The sequence below is a fragment of the Entelurus aequoreus genome, linkage group LG21, assembly GCF_033978785.1.
Source record: "Entelurus aequoreus isolate RoL-2023_Sb linkage group LG21, RoL_Eaeq_v1.1, whole genome shotgun sequence".
Taxonomy (NCBI): Eukaryota; Metazoa; Chordata; class Actinopteri; order Syngnathiformes; family Syngnathidae; genus Entelurus; species Entelurus aequoreus.
This window is the reverse complement of record NC_084751.1, coordinates 29,320,823-29,337,071: the sequence shown is the minus strand read 5'-3', so window position 1 is coordinate 29,337,071 and position 16,249 is coordinate 29,320,823. Positions and strand designations below refer to the sequence as shown.

Sequence of the window (16,249 nt, the reverse complement as noted above, 5' to 3'; positions counted from 1 at the left end):
CCCTTTCGAATGGTGAAGGCAGGGCTCAAGAACTTTGTTATAGACTTGGGCAGTCAGCATGAGTGGTTTACTGTCGATCACATAAAGCCTGCCCATCAGGACCTGGACAGCATGACGTTGCCTGCACTCCCACCTCCTGCAGCTGTTCAGAACCCTGTTACCTCTTTTGAAATAGGGTCCGGATTGCCTGCTGTTACCGGCCCAGACACACCACTGTCGAGCTCGGCCCCCAAGGGCGAAATTGTCTGTGCCCATGGAGACTGTGCAGGTTAGCCGCTATCCCCACATCTGCGGTCTCCTCGAAGGTTTCTCATTGTATCCCATTGGGTTGAGTTTTTTCTTGCCCTGATGTGGGATCTGAGCCGAGGATGTCTTGTGCAGCCCTTTGAGACACTTGCGATTAAAGTCTATATAAATAAACTTTGATTGATAATTGATGGATTGATACCACAGGTGGCGGAGTTCTAGTATCTTGGGATCTTGTTTACAAGTGTAGCAAGGTTGCATAGTGAGATCAACAAGCAACTGGGATGAGTTTCCTCCTTAGGACAAGGTGAGGAGGTTGGTCATCCGGTAGGACCTTTTAGTAGCCAGTTGAGGTGGTTTGGTGTCTACTCCGTCCATAACACCTCCCTGTTGAGGTGTTATGGACATGCATAAACAGGAGGAGGCTACAGGGATTATGTCTCACAGCTGGTCCTAAGAGGAGGCTGAAGGCAGGGAAGTCTGGGATTCCCTACTGAGACTGCTGAAAAGAAAATGGATGGATGGATGTTTTGAATCGAATGGGCGATGTGAACGTTGTTTTGAATGTTGGTGCAGAGTAAAATGAGTGAATTTTATTCGGCATTCACACAATAGATGTATATTAGAGTTGTTGAAATATTACTTTTCCAAAAACAGTTTATATGATGGCATATTTCTATTCCGATTGATTCTTATTTTGAAGTCCAAAATAATCAGGGGTTGACAAGTGTCTGTGCTGTAAAAGACATTGGAGTTGTCACGGTACTGCAACCTGTTTTAACATGTTCTTGTATTGTTCACTGCTGTTAATACTGTGCTAGCATGAGAGGTGTCCAGATACAACTTTTTTCATTTCTGATACAATACCGATATTGGAGCCTTAAGTATAGGCCGATAATGATCCGATATGAAATCAGCACAAATTATACGAACTTGTATTATTTTGTAGTGGGGAATGTTTGAAAAGTTTTGCTCAAGTGAAATTACACAAACAGAGAACAATAGTAAGTATTTAAAACACTAACTTGTTTATTATTAATGGCCTGGACTTATACTGTCTTTAGGTTCAAGTGGAGTGATAATATGTTTTGGGCAACACTTGTGTAGAAGTCAGACATGTGTACATAAGGTCACGTGGTGTGTTTGTGGGTGTGTATTCACAAAACGGAAGTATGTGTCACATGACATCAGAGGCGGCCACTATAAAGCAATGTTACCTGCATTCGGCCTGGCGAGAGGAGAAAGTTGAGCTGGATAACCATATTTTTTGTTGACCACGGTTACACGCTATATTGGACGCTGTTACAAACTATACTGCATGATTTATAGAAGACTTTGGACGCTTTATTGAAAGCTTTGGACACTTTCACTACATGCTGTTTACAGACAAACAAAGCAAGTTTTTTTTGTACTTTCTGCTACTTCATTAAATAATTCACGACTGTGTGTGTGCTTTACTGGTGAAACAAGAAGTGCGTCATACAAGTAGTAAATCCAGCTTTTTACTGTCAAGCAACAGGCTGATTTGTAGTCGCTACACCTAGTGTCCAAAAAAAGTAATTAAGTAAGCTCATGACGCAGTAAACTGAAGGATCTTGGAAACATTTGTTACTGGATATGTTGATATATTCCGATTTTTTACTAGTATCTGACCGATATCACCCCTAGTTAGCATCAGTATCAGGTAACTAAGTGGTGGACATTAACTCAGTCTGTAAGTGTGATTATAAATGGCCTACCTGTCAGAGATCGAGTGACAGCACTCTCATACAGCGGAACCCCTTCTCCAGCGTTGTTGAAGGCCTTCAGGGAGATCACATAATGCGAGCTCGGCTCTGTCAGACAGAAAAACAAGGAGAAAAGCTCTTTGGTGAGATTCAGCTCAGCCTACACTTCATATTTTAAACCTATTTTAGATGTTGTTATTTTACTCAGGGTTGGCCGACCCGATTGTTTACTTTTTCATTTATGTTAAATTATTTTTATAATACAGTATATCTCAGGATATTAGAGTTTTTCAAGACACAGTTGGCAAACCTACATGTAAACTGCATGTACAAAACCCCAAACCAGTGAAGTTGGCACGTTGTGTTATTCGTAAATAAAAACCGAATACAATGATTTGCAAATCCTTTTCAACTTACCGTAATTTCCGGACTATAAGCCGCTACTTTTTCCCCTCGTTCTGGTCCCTGCGGCTTATACATGGGTGCGGCTTATTTACGGCCTGTTCTTCTCCGACACCGACAAAGAGGATTTCGGTGGTTTTAGTACGCAGGAGGAAGACGATGACACAATGATTAAAGACTGACTTTTCAAATACCGGTAGGCTGGTTATTTTGATAACGTACAGGCGAGCACTTTGTATTACTTTGCACCGTTGTATTATTTGTACTCTGCACGAATGCTGTTCGCCATGTCAAAGATGTGAAAGTTTGATTGAATGATTGAAAGATTTATTGTTAATAAATGGGACGCTTTGCGTTCCCAAACAGTCATCTCTGTCCCGACAATCCCCTCCGTGGTAGCAGGAACCCCTATATACTACGCTAATTACACATCAAAACCCTGCGGCTTATAGTCGGGTGCGGCTTATATATGGAGCAATCTGTATTTTCCCCTAAATTTAGCTGGTGCGGCTTATAGTCAGGTGCGGCTTATAGTCCGGAAATTACGGTATATTCAATTGAATAGACTGCAAAGACAACATATTTTATGTTGGAACTGAGATTTTTTTTTTTTTTTTTGCAAATGATCATTAATTTAGAATTTAATGGCAGCAACACATTGCAAAAAAGTTGGCACCCTTCATGTACAGCTTAAGTTGTTCAACAGTCCTGGGTCTCCTTTGTAGTATTTTAGGCTTCATAATGCGCTAAACATTTTCAATGGGAGACAGGTCTGGACTACAGGCAGGGCAGTCTAGTACCCGCACTCTTTTACTATGAAGTCACGTGTTGTAACACATGGCTTGGCATTGTCTTGCTGAAATAAGCAGGGGCATCCATGATGACGTTGCTTGGATGGCAACGTATGTTGCTCCAAAACCTGTATGCAAGTTTCAGCATTAATGGTGCCTTCACAGATGCGTAAGTTACCCATGCCTTGGGCACTAATACAACCCCATACCATCACAGATGATGGCTTTTGAACTTTGCGCCTACAACAATCCGGATGGTTCTTTTCCTCTTTGTTCCGAAGGACACGACGTCCACAGTTTCCAAAAACAATTTGAAATGTGGACTCGTCAGACCACAGAACACTTTTCCACTTTGCATCAGTCAAACTTAGATGAACTCGGGCCCAGCGAAGCCGACGGCATTTCTGGGTGTTGTTGATAGATGGCTTTCGCTTTGCATAGTAGAGTTTTAGCTTGCACTTACAGATGTAGCGACACACTGTAGTTACTGACAGTGGTTTTCTGAAGTGTTCCTGAGCCCATGTGGTGATATCCTTTACACATGATGATGTTATTACGGACCGTTGATGGTGAAATCCCTAAATAGCTCGTTGAGAAATGTTTTTCTTAAACTGTTAAACAATTTACTCAAGCATTTGTTCACAAAGTGGTGACCCCTGCCCCATCCTTGTTTGTGAATGACTGAGCATTTCATGGATGCTGCTTTTGTACCCAATCATGACACCTACCTTTTCCCAATTAGCCTTTTCACCTGTCGGATGTTCCAAATAAGTGTTTGATGAGCACTCCTCAACTTTCTCAGTCTTTTTTGCCACTTTGACAGCTTTTTTGAAACATGTTGCAGGCATCAAATTCCAAATGAGCTAATATTTGCAAAAAATAAAGTTTTCCAGTTCGAACATTAAGTATCTTGTCTTTGCAGTCTATTCAATTGAATATAGGTTGAAACAAATTTGCAAATCAGTGTATTCTGTTTTTATTTACGATTTACACAATAAGCCAATTTCACTGGTTTTGGGTTTTGTAAAACACTGTGTCTAATATATATAAAGGTTTCTGTGTACTAAAACAGGTGCAGACTTGATGTGAGCAAAGAAAGGTGTACAATCCATTTTGAGTCTCTACCTTTATTATTATGCACAATACAAAATCCTCATTCTACGTGTGTGTGCCAATATATTTGAATGGTCATAAATACAAATTATAGAACATATCGCCTATTCAGAAACATAATTTTACATTTTAATTGCTGCTAGATGACTAAGGGGCTGATTAAAACAAATTTAATTGATGTGTTCTGGTGTCTTTTAGTGTTTTTTTTATTTAACTGCGTTTGTTTTTTCCACATAGAATATAGATTAGTATCAACTTATATCCTCTATGGAAAAAAAACAACTTCTTGAAATATGCAATTTTTGCGTCTTGAGCAAAGTAGTGCAGCCTCCCTCCTGTGCACTTTCAACAGTAAACAAAAGAAAAAAAAGGGAAAAAAAAGCGTTGCATTGGACAACTGCTTCTAAAATGCCCATAAAAAGTGGTACATGTCTCTTGCTTGTTTGAAAAAAGAGCAAAAATGCCACAGGTAGGAGCATGATAACATGAATGTGCAGAACATGAGTGTCTACTTGGTAAAACTCCGTATTGTACACTCCGTATTGTGCTCCTCTCTGAGCTGCCACCTTACCGTGGTAGAAGAGTTTGCGTGTCCCAATGATCCTAGGAGCTATGTTGTCTGGGGGTTTTATGCCCCCTGGTAGGGTCTCCCAAGACAAACTGGTCCTAGGTGAGGGATCAGACAAAGAGCAGCTCGAAGACCTCAATGAAAAATAAAAACTATGGACCCAGATTTCCCTCGCCCGGACGCGGGTCACCGGGGCCCCCCTCTGGAGCCAGGCCCGGAGGTGGGGCACGATGGCGAGCGCCTGGTGGCCGGGCCTGTCCCCATGGGGCCCGGCCGGGCACAGCCCGAAGAAGCAACGTGGGTCCCCCCTCCAATGGGCTCACCACCCATAGCAGGGGTCATAGAGGTCGGGTGCGATGTGAGCTGGGTGGCAGCCGAAGGCAGGGCACTTGGCGGTCCGATCCTCGACTACAGAAGCTAGCTCTTGGGACGTGGAACGTCACCTCGCTGGGGGGGAAGGAGCCTGAGCTAGTGCGCGAGGTGGAGAAGTTCCGGCTAGACATAGTCGGACTTACTTCGACGCACAGCAAGGGCTCTGGAACCAGTTCTCTCGAGAGGGGCTGGACTCTCTTTCACTCTGGCGTTGCCGGCAGTGAGAGGCGACAGGCTGGGGTGGCAATTCTTGTTGCCCCCCGGCTCAGAGCCTGCATGTTGGAGTTCAACCCGGTGGACGAGAGGGTAGCTTCCCTCCGCCTTCGGGTGGGGAAACGGGTCCTGACTGTGGTTTGCGCTTACGCGCCAAACCGCAGCTCAGAGTACCCACCCTTTTTGGATTCACTCGACGGAGTACTTGAGAGTGCTCCCCCGGGTGATTCCCTCGTTCTACTGGGGGACTTCAACGCTCATGTTGGCAGCGACAGTGAAACCTGGAGAGGCGTGATTGGGAAGAATGGCTGCCCGGATCTGAACCCTAGCGGTGTTTTGTTATTGGACTTTTGTGCCCGTCACAGATTGTCCATAACAAACACCATGTTCAAACATAAGGGTGTCCATATGTGCACTTGGCACCAGGACACCCTAGGCCGCAGTTCAATGATCGACTTTGTAGTTGTGTCGTCGGATTTGCGTCGGATTTTGGACACTCGGGTGAAGAGAGGGGCTGAGCTTTCTACCGATCACCACCTGGTGGTGAGTTGGCTGCGATGGTGGGGGAGGATGCCGGACAGACCTGGCAGGCCCAAACGCATTGTGAGGGTTTGCTGGGAACGTCTGGCAGAGTCTCCTGTCAGAGAGAGTTTCAATTCCCACCTCCGGAAGAACTTTGAACATGTCACGAGGGAGGTGCTGGACATTGAGTCCGAATGGACCATGTTCCGCGCCTCTATTGTCGAGGCGGCTGATTGTAGCTGTGGTGTATTCTAACTATCGTGGGATCACACTCCTCAGCCTTCCCGGTAAGGTCTATTCAGGTGTGCTGGAGAGGAGGCTACGCCGGATAGTCGAACCTCGGATTCAGGAGGAACAGTGTGGTTTTCGTCCTGGTCGTGGAACTGTGGACCAGCTCTATACTCTCGGCAGGGTCCTTGAGGGTGCATGGGAGTTTGCCCAATCAGTCTACATGTGTTTTGTGGACTTGGAGAAGGAATTCGACCGCGTCCCTCAGGAAGTCCTGTGGGGAGTGCTCAGAGAGTATGGGGTATCGGACTGTCTGATTGTGGCGGTCCGCTGTCTGTATGATCAGTGCCAGAGTTTGGTCCGCATTGCCGGCAGTAAGTCGGACACGTTTCCAGTGAGGGTTGGACTCCACCAAGGCTGCCCTTTGTCACCGATTCTGTTCATAACTTTTATGGACATAATTTCTAGGCGCAGTCAAGGCGTTGAGGGGATCTGGTTTTGTGGCTGCAGGATTAGGTCTCTGCTTTTCGCAGATGATGTGGTCCTGATGGCTTCATTTGGCCAGGATCTTCAGCTCTCACTGGATCGGTTCGCAGCTGAGTGCGAAGCGACTGGGATGAGAATCAGCACCTCCAAGTCCGAGTCCATGGTTCTCGCCCGGAAAAGGGTGGAGTGCCATTTCCGGGTTGCGGAGGAGACCCTGCCCCAAGTGGAGGAGTTCAAGTACCTCGGAGTCTTGTTCACAAGTGAGGGAAGAGTGGATCGTGAGATCGACAGACGAATCGGTGCAGCGTCTTCAGTAATGCGGACGCTGTATCGATCCGTTGTGGTGAAGAAGGAGCTGAGCCGTAAGGCAAAGCTCTCAATTTACCGGTCGATCTACGTTCCCATCCTCACCTATGGTCATGAGCTTTGGGTTATGACCGAAAGGACAAGATCACAGGTACAAGCGGACGAACTGAGTTTCCTCCGCCGGGTGGCGGGGCTCTCCCTTAGAGATAGGGTGAGAAGCTCTGCCATCCGGGGGGAGCTCAAAGTAAAGCCGCTGCTCCTCAACATCGAGAGGAGCCAGATAAGGTGGTTCGGGTATCTGGTCAGGATGCCACCCGAACGCCTCCCTAGGGAGGTGTTTAGGGCACGTCCGACCGGTAGGAGGCCACGGGGAAGACCCAGGACACGTTGGGAAAACTATGTCTCCCGGCTGGCCTGGGAACGCCTCGGGATCCCCCGGGAAGAGCTGGACGAAGTGGCTGGGGAGAGGGAAGTCTGGGTTTCCCTGCTTAGGCTGCTGCCCCCGTGACCCGACCTTGGATAAGCGGAAGAAGATGGATGGATGGATGGAATTGGACAACTGCTTCTAAAATGCCCATAAAAAGTGGTACATGTCTCTTGCTTGTTTGAAAAAAGAGCAAAAATGCCACAGGTAGGAGCATGATAACATGAATGTGCAGAACATGACAGTGTCTACTTGGTAAAACTCCGTATTGTACACGCAAAATCCTCATTTAAATAAGGCGGTCTGCGTCACTTTTCAATTGCACACACAGTCTTAGTAGATCACGTGCAACACACTCAACAATAGTACGTACACGCAAAGGAATAGAATACACACACTGTGTAGTAAATCAGGCCCTTTGTGTTACATCTTGGATGTATGAATGATTGATGTGACTATCCCAGAATATGGCTTCACCAAAATGGCAGTATGTCATAAAAACATGTGAAACGCTCTTTTTTTGACATTCTAATGCTTTAATAGGGTGTCAAATATTACAATTAAACTGTTCTTTCTATATTTCTTTAATTAACTCATGAAAAACAAGCTAGTAAAATATTACTTCTGGGTTTTCAGCCTTGAAGTGGCCATGGAAAGCCTAATGTGACGTATATGTTGTACAGTAAAATGCTAAAAAGACTCTCAAAAAAATGTCACTGTTTCAATGATTTTACATGAATGGCTCTGATTTTTTGGGTTAAAGTCTTTTTTTCCTCATACATCAAAGAGAAGGCAACAGAAAAAACATGAAGACGTGAACAAATGATTGTCAGGCCTTCCCTCATGCTGGTGCTGCTCTACGTTCAAAAGTGCTGATGCTGCATGTTCTCTCTGTTCTGCGTCCAACACTTGCATCAGTTAAACAAACACCTTCTATACTCCCCGAGCGCTCCTCTGCCTGCATTAATGATCAGCATGAATTATAAATGCCATGTACATACTGCACGCAGCCTCCATCCACTGTGTGCATGCAATATGACTCTTTCATTAGCATTCCATTAGAAACCCGAGGAGGGAATTTAAATTCACGTAAGAGCATTCGCACAGTTTGTTAACATCTTTATGGCGTGCAAATTGCTTGTTGCCTGCGCTGGGAGAGCTTTTTTCTCTTCACAATTAGATTTCCACCTCAAGCAGCTCTCCTTTAAAGTCTTGTAAATTATTGATTGAAATGAAATAAGTATTTCATCATCGCAATTCATTAACAACACAGCGGATGTGTGTCAATATTGGCACAAGCAGATAGATTAATGGAAGGTGAAAAAAAATCTTGTTGATTAAATATGTGCAGTTGATAAGCAGAAACATTAGAAGGATTAATTAGTTTGGCCCGGGAACATGTGCATTATAGAAGAAAAAAACAAGACAACCACTTTGATCGGGATGACTTGATAAAATAAATCAAATACAAATGTGATAGACTCTAAAAATTAAATGTATTTTACACTCCAACCCTCATAAACATGTAAAAAAACACATTCACTGTAAGATGCTGCTTTTCAGAGAGCAAAGAAAAAAATCAGCCTTTATATCGGTCAACATTCATCATAGTTTTACTCTTGAGAGGGCCGGCAGTCTACCTAGCTACCCAGTTTAGTTGCCTATGTGTTTTGTTTGCTGTTTTTGTGTAGAGCCTTGCTATTATTGTAGTTGTTGTTGACATCCTTTAAAAGGGGGAGTGAATGTAGCATACAGTCTCTGCTATGCGCTGGTGTGTTACGACAGTGAAGTGTGGTGCAGTAAAACGGTTTGACCCGCACTTGTTGGAAGTGTCCTAAATCAAAATAAACAGTCGTGTTAACACAGAGTCGAGTCCGTGTATCCTTGGATGTAACAGTTGCATTCACGAAACCCCAAATTTACATGCCTCAAACAATGCAACCCAAACTGTTTTTTTTTCCACATTCTGTGATTTTTTGTTTTTGAATGTATTATTTAGTTATTTTTCCAAGTATATAAATGAAGTACTTAAATGACGAGTCTGTTTTTCCACAAAAAGTAATTGTTTTTTTTTAACCATACATTTGCATGTTTTCTATTTTGTAAGTATCGGTTCGGGCACTGTTTAAATAGGGATGTAAATACAACATTTCATTCAAAATCGATTTTGGATTGAAACTGAATTTTTATATTATTGGTATAAAAGTTATAAAAACATTTTGAAAGCGGTTACAGGTTACAAAAGCTCCTTTTGGCTGCTAATGTATGACATATATATGAAGGTCCAAAAAAATTACCTTTTAAAAATGGATTATTTTGAAAAATAAACTAAATAAAAATGTATTAAAATTAACGATTCTTGAAATGTATTAATCGATTCAGAGTTGGCTGCGATGAGGTGGCGACTTGTTCAGGGTGTACCCTGCCTTCCGCCCGAATGCAGCTGAGATAGGCTCCAGCACCCCCCGCGACCCCAAAAAGGGACAAGCGGTAGAAAATGGATGGATGGATGGATTCAGAGTTGGAATATGTAAAATTACATTCCTACAGGTAAATGAATATCTCCCCAAAATTGACACAGTAGTAATTTTAGGCTTGGATATATACCGGGTTAAATACATTTTCTGGACAACCGTTCTACCATCTGAGTATGGATATGGATTTTGGATGATGAGCAACAGCCTATAAACTGTGTTTTTTCCCCCAATAAGATAGGATAGGATAGGATAGACTTTATCCATCCCACAATAGGGAAATTATGTGGTTGCAGTGTATATTCAAAACGTCCAACAAAAAAAGTTAAAACACATGAAAACAAAAAGAAAACTTTCAAGAGCACAAATGACATACAATACATTAAAATAACACAGAGCTGATGCAACCAGCTGCCACTGCAGCGGTGCAATTCCTACATAAAGCTACTAAAGTAAAACAAACAAAATATGAGCAATAAATAATACCTACTGCGCACATATGGATTACGTGAGTTTGTTTTTTTAACTTATTTTATTCGTTCTGGACATATGTCTATCGGTAAAAATTCCCCCCAAATTAGACACAGTAGTGATTTTGGGCTTGTTTTTAAACAAGTTTCAGCACATTTTGGAGTGCCCACTTTTCATTCCAAAATGGGAGCTGGTCTTCATCCCGAATCACAATCTTTTTGTGCAAAATTTGAAGGGGCCAAGCCTGCTTGCTTACACGCTTTTGTTCCGCTTGCATAGCAAAAGTATAAAACATGGCAACGCCTTCCTTTTGGTGGAAAGAAAAACTCCACATAAACCAATCAAACCAAGCATCGGAGGTGGTTTAGGTTTTGAAGGAGAGGACAAATGCCACTGCCACCAAATTACAAAAGACGTGGTGAAAAGACATAATGTGTTACTGACCCCAAAGGTTTGTAAATTGTAAAATTCCTAAAACGATTGACAAATGTGGTGACTATGTCTTATGAACCGCACCTGTTTACGATTCATTTCAATGCCACGTACAACTCATTACATAGGACTCCTTCTATTTTTATCTATTTATGTATTTATTTGACAGGGACAGTACAATTAAACATTGCTACCCACAGGTAACCAATGTCAAAAATACATAGGACGTTTAGCCACAGGCTAATTTGCAACCCTTGTCCCTGTTTAGGCTTTAAAAAATAAAGTTGAGAAAAGTGTAAAACACATATAAAAGGATTGAGACAAGTACAAAAATAAAAACACATTGAAAAAAATTGGCCCCATTTGTCCACACTACATCCAGTTCTAGTGCTCACACTCCTAATTTTCCTTAAGCCACTTTTTCAGTTTTGTGGATAAAAGTTTAATTATATTGACTGTGACTTAAACTCCAGTGGCAAAGAGTTCCACAGATGTGAGGCCTTCACTGAGAACGCAGACCCAGAATCGTCCGGCACTTTTTCACTCTACAGCTCCCACCGACTGCAGCTCGAGTCTGCACTCCTTCACTACTTTGTATTTCTGGGGCTAATCCATTAAGACACTTAAAAATAGCTTTTAAAAATTAGAAATTTATAAAATTATCAAAACTCATCATGTTTTATTTTTGAGTAATAAGGCAGTGTTGATGCTTCATTGGTTTTTGATCAAATGTCTTTAGTGTTTGTTTATATGAAGACAACAGAGGATTCACTACACATTTCGTGGCCTGTCCCCAGACCATGGCACAATAAGACATATGGGATAAAATCATTGCATGCATGTAAACTTGTGCAGCGTGAACAGATAAACACGGTCTAATAAGCCTCAAACAGTTTATATTTATTTTTATAGTTTTAGTAATTTTTATAATATGGCCATCACAATTTAGCATTGGGTCCAAAATAACACCCAGATATTTAAATTCCTTTACCTGCTCTATTTTATTTTGATTAATGGTGACCTGAATTTCATTTGATGATTGTTTTTTCAAAGAGCAACTCACCCAGGTTTTCGATGGAGTAGTATCTCTGCTTGCTGTCCACACGGACCGTGTCTGCATATGGACTTCCCACTCCATAGCCGATTATGTAACCCCGAACTAGGATGTTGGGACTGATTGGAGGAGTCCAAGACATGATGATGCTGTTAGGAAGTGGTCTGACATGCAGCGAGCTGGGCTGGTCCGGAACCTGACTCTCTGAAAATAAACACCAACACAATCAAAAAAACAATTAAGGGTGTAACGCTTCGCCATAAACATGTTTGGTTCATCCGTGGCACAAAATACACAATGGAAAAAACGACTGAGATTTTGTGTAAACAGCTTTATTGATTTCAAATGAAACATGAAATTATTTAAGTGCAAGGCTACAAAGTTCAACAGTAAGAGTTTAAACAGAGTCTATCATTGATTAAACAGCAGTATTGATAGTTACAATTTGTAGTCCAGTTCTCCATCTTTACAAAGCCTCACTGCTGTTGTGCCTTTGGGCAAGACACTTCACCCACCTCGCCTCCAATGCAACCCAAACTGGTGTATGAATGTGTATTAATGTTTGGTGGTGGTCGGAGAAGCTGTTGGCGCAAATTGGCAGCCACGTCTACCACAGGGTAGACGTGGATCTAGATCAGGGGTGTCAAATGTACGGCCCGAGGTTTTATCCGGCCCGAGGGATGAGTTTGCTAAGTATAAAAATTACCCTGAAATTTTGAATGCAATAAACAGCTGTTCTAAATGTGTCCGCTGGATGTCGCAATTGCAATTCTTTGTAAATGATGCTACATATGTACAAAATAAACCACATGATGTTAATGCATCAGTCGAGGAAAATGATCAAACTACAAAAATAACATACTGTAATTTGATTTTGATTTTTTTTTTTATCTTGATTGAAAATGAACACCAATGAGTTGACTGATGAACATTATCACATAATTTATTCAGAAAATATAAATAACGACAAATAAAGATAGAATACTATCAACCGCAACATGTAAGAGTAAAAAACCCCCAACAACATTATGATTTGTACATTTTCAAAATGTGCTTGTTCTATTTTTCAACAAAGAAAACAATCTGAAGTTGTCTTTATTTTTAAGTTATCGTGCCGTGACTTGAGAGTAGATTTTTCGCCATGTGGCCCCCGATCTAAAATTAGTTTGGCACCCCTGATCTACATGTAGTTTACCACCATACATGTGAGAATGTGGCGAGAATGATGGTTTTCATTGTAAAGCGTACTGACTGTTAAGAAAGGCGCTATCCATCCATCTATCCATTTTCTACCGCTTGTCCCGTTCGGGGTCGCGGGGGTGCTGCAGCCTATCTCAGCTGCATTCGGGCGGAAGGCGGGGTACACCCTGGACAAGTCGCCACATCATCGCAGGGCCAACACAGATAGACAGACAACATTCACACTCACATTCACACACTAGGGCCAATTTAGTGTTGCCAATCAACCTATCCCCAGGTGCATGTCTTTGGAGGTGGGAGGAAGCCGGAGTACCCGAAGGGAACCCACGCAGTCACGGGGAGAACATGCAAACAGAAAGATCCCAAGCCCGGGATTAAACTCAGGACTACACAGGACCTTCGTATTGTGAGGCACATGCACTAACCCCTGTGTCACCGTGCTGCCCAAGAAAGGCGCTATATCAGATATAATCAATTAGTATTATACTTGATTATCTTATAAATACTGTCAGGATCAACAACACATTCACCTCTTCCATCACCCTCAGCACGTGCTCACCCCAGGGATGTAAGCTGAGAGTCCTCCTCTTCACACTACTGACCAATGAAAAATTTACCGTGGTAGATGTTTGTTCGCTGCACTCTAATATGCCGGCTCTTTCTTTTTCTTCCTTCCTTTTTCTTATTTGTCTTCACAGTGCACAACATTTGTGCATTGCTAACATACAAAAGAGTGGCATAGCTGAAAATCGCCAGCACACACATTTATCCAGGATTTACTGATTTTATAACACCAAAGCTGCAACACATTGTTCGCTCCCGCAATCACCACCAGCACCAACAGGAAGGCCATGAAGCATCAATCTATGATTGCGTACCGGAGACGGCGATGTAGGCGAGGCAACCAGGGAGGGTTACATGCTAGGCTAAAAGCTCGCTCCAGGCGACCACACGCTACCCAACCTCCTGCTAGCTAACGTGCAGTCCTTGGAAAACAAACTGGACGAGCTAAGAGCGAGGATCACAACACAGAGGGAAAAAAGGGAATGCTGCGACTGAATTTTTACTGAAACCTGGCTTTCAGACAACGCCTCAGATTAAGCCGTTCAGCTCCAGACTCACTTTGCACACAGAGACTGGACTGCAGCCTCTGGTAAGACCAAAGGAGGAGGTGTGTGTGTTTCTTGTAACAACTTGTGGCGTAGAGACCTACAGACTGTTGATGAACACTGCTCGCCTGACGGGGAGTTTTTACTGCTGAAATGCCAGTCCCACTGTCCACTGAGGGAATTTACTGCTGTGTTTTTGGCCGCTGTTCACATCCTCCAGCCACAATAGCTCTCGACAAACTCCACGACACCATCAGCACATCAGAGACAGCTCATCCTGACGCCTATGTGCCGCTGGCGACTCTAACCAGTGCAACTTCCCTAAATAGTATCAACTTGTAAAAATTCCCACAAGAAAAAAAACAAAACACACTGGATGTTTACAGCAACAGATGCTCTGCATACAGGGTTGCACCCCTCCCCCATTTCTGATACTCAGACCACATCTTTATGTTCCTGTATCCAGCCTACAGACAATGACTGAAACATACAAATCCTGTCAACTCTGGACCCAAGGAACTGAGAGCATCCTTCAGGACTCTTTTGCATGGATGGAGTTTAAAGCTGCAGCCTCTCAGGAGGACTCCTCTGTCAGGATACAGAACTATACAGAGTATGTGACTGGGTACATTAACATGTGTACCAACAACATCTTGCCCACCATGACATGACATGCTCATCATCGGCCCCGAATCCCTCACCAAAACTGCTCACAACTTCCACCTCTCTGTCGACAACTCCATTCTGTCCCCATCCACTCACATCCGCAACCTCGGAGTCATTCTGGACAATAACCTCTCTTTTGAACTCTATGTCAACCACATTACAAGAACTGCTTTCTTCCACCTCAAAAATATTACCCGTCTCCGTCCATCCCTCTCCTTCACTGCCGCTGAAACCCTGATCCATGCCTTCATCACCTCCAGACTCGATTACTGCAACAGCATCCTCTACGGCTCATCTTCCAAAATCCTCAATAAACTCCAATACATTCAAAACTCTGCCACCCGCCTGCTCACCCACACCCGCTCCCGTTAGCACATCACCCCAGTCCTTCAGAAACTCCACTGGCTCCCCGTTCCTCACCGGACCCACTTTAAAATCCTCTTCCTCACCCACAAAGCGCTCAACAACCAGGCCCCCTGCTACCTCACCAACCTGCTTACCCCTTCACGCAGCCTCCGCTCCTCCGACGCCAACCTCCTCTCCCCACCACTGAGAGCCAAGCTCAAGACCTGCGGTGATAGAGCCTTCTCCATCGCTGCTCCCACCCTCTGGAACTCTCTCCCCAAACCCATCTGTGACTGCTCAGACCTTCCTACCTTCAAAAGCCTTCTCAAAACACACCTCTTCAGATCTGCTTTTAACCTGTGATTAGTGTTCTGTGTCTTGTAATGTCCCATCTTGTAATGTCCAGTGTTATGTATTTTACTATGTACTGCTTTTATATTTCCTGTATTATGTATTATTACTTTGAACTGTTTTATATTTTAATTTTTATCCTGTAAAGCGTCTTTGAGTACCCTGAAAAGCGCTATACCAAATAAAATGTATTATTATTATACAAGTTGAAAAGTTATCCAATCAGAAGTCCTGGATAAAGTCAGGTTTGCCACATGCTGCATGCTCACTAACTTGCATTTAAAATATGGCAGTAAAATGGAATACAAGGCTGCAAAGTATAAAATGAGGAAAATGGCCAAGAGGGATTACAGACAGAAGCTAGACAGCCTCTACTCCACCACTGATTCTGGGCAGATGTGGCAAGGCTTGCAACACATCGCAGACTACAGAACCCCTACCAGCACTATCAGCTCCACGGAGAGCCTACCGGATGACCTCAATGCCTACGACACCTGCTTCAAGACCCTCAGTCACAACACAGAAAAGAAGCACACACATTCACAAACACAATTCTCCTCTTGCCTTCCTCTTCCACCCACCAACCATCAAGTCAGCCCAAGTACACAAAGTACTGACGAAGATCAACCACCGAAAGGAAGCAGGTCAGGACAACATCCTTGGACAGATTCCTAGACTTCCTGACCGGCAGGCCTCAGTCTTTCAGGATCGGTGACAGAACTTCAGCCAGCATCATCACAAACACTGGT

The 16,249-nt window shown here is 43.4% G+C and overlaps 1 protein-coding gene across 1 annotated transcript in view; it reads right to left on the bottom strand.

The window, feature by feature from the left end:
- Positions 1-16,249, bottom strand: part of dcc (DCC netrin 1 receptor) — a 563,221-nt gene that overhangs the window by 211,727 nt on the left and 335,245 nt on the right. The window contains exons 14-15 of the mRNA XM_062031404.1: positions 11,839-12,033; positions 1,986-2,081 (exon numbers count right to left, since the gene is read on the bottom strand). Coding sequence (XP_061887388.1) covers positions 1,986-2,081; positions 11,839-12,033 — 291 coding nt within the window. The remainder of the gene's footprint in view (positions 1-1,985; positions 2,082-11,838; positions 12,034-16,249) is intronic.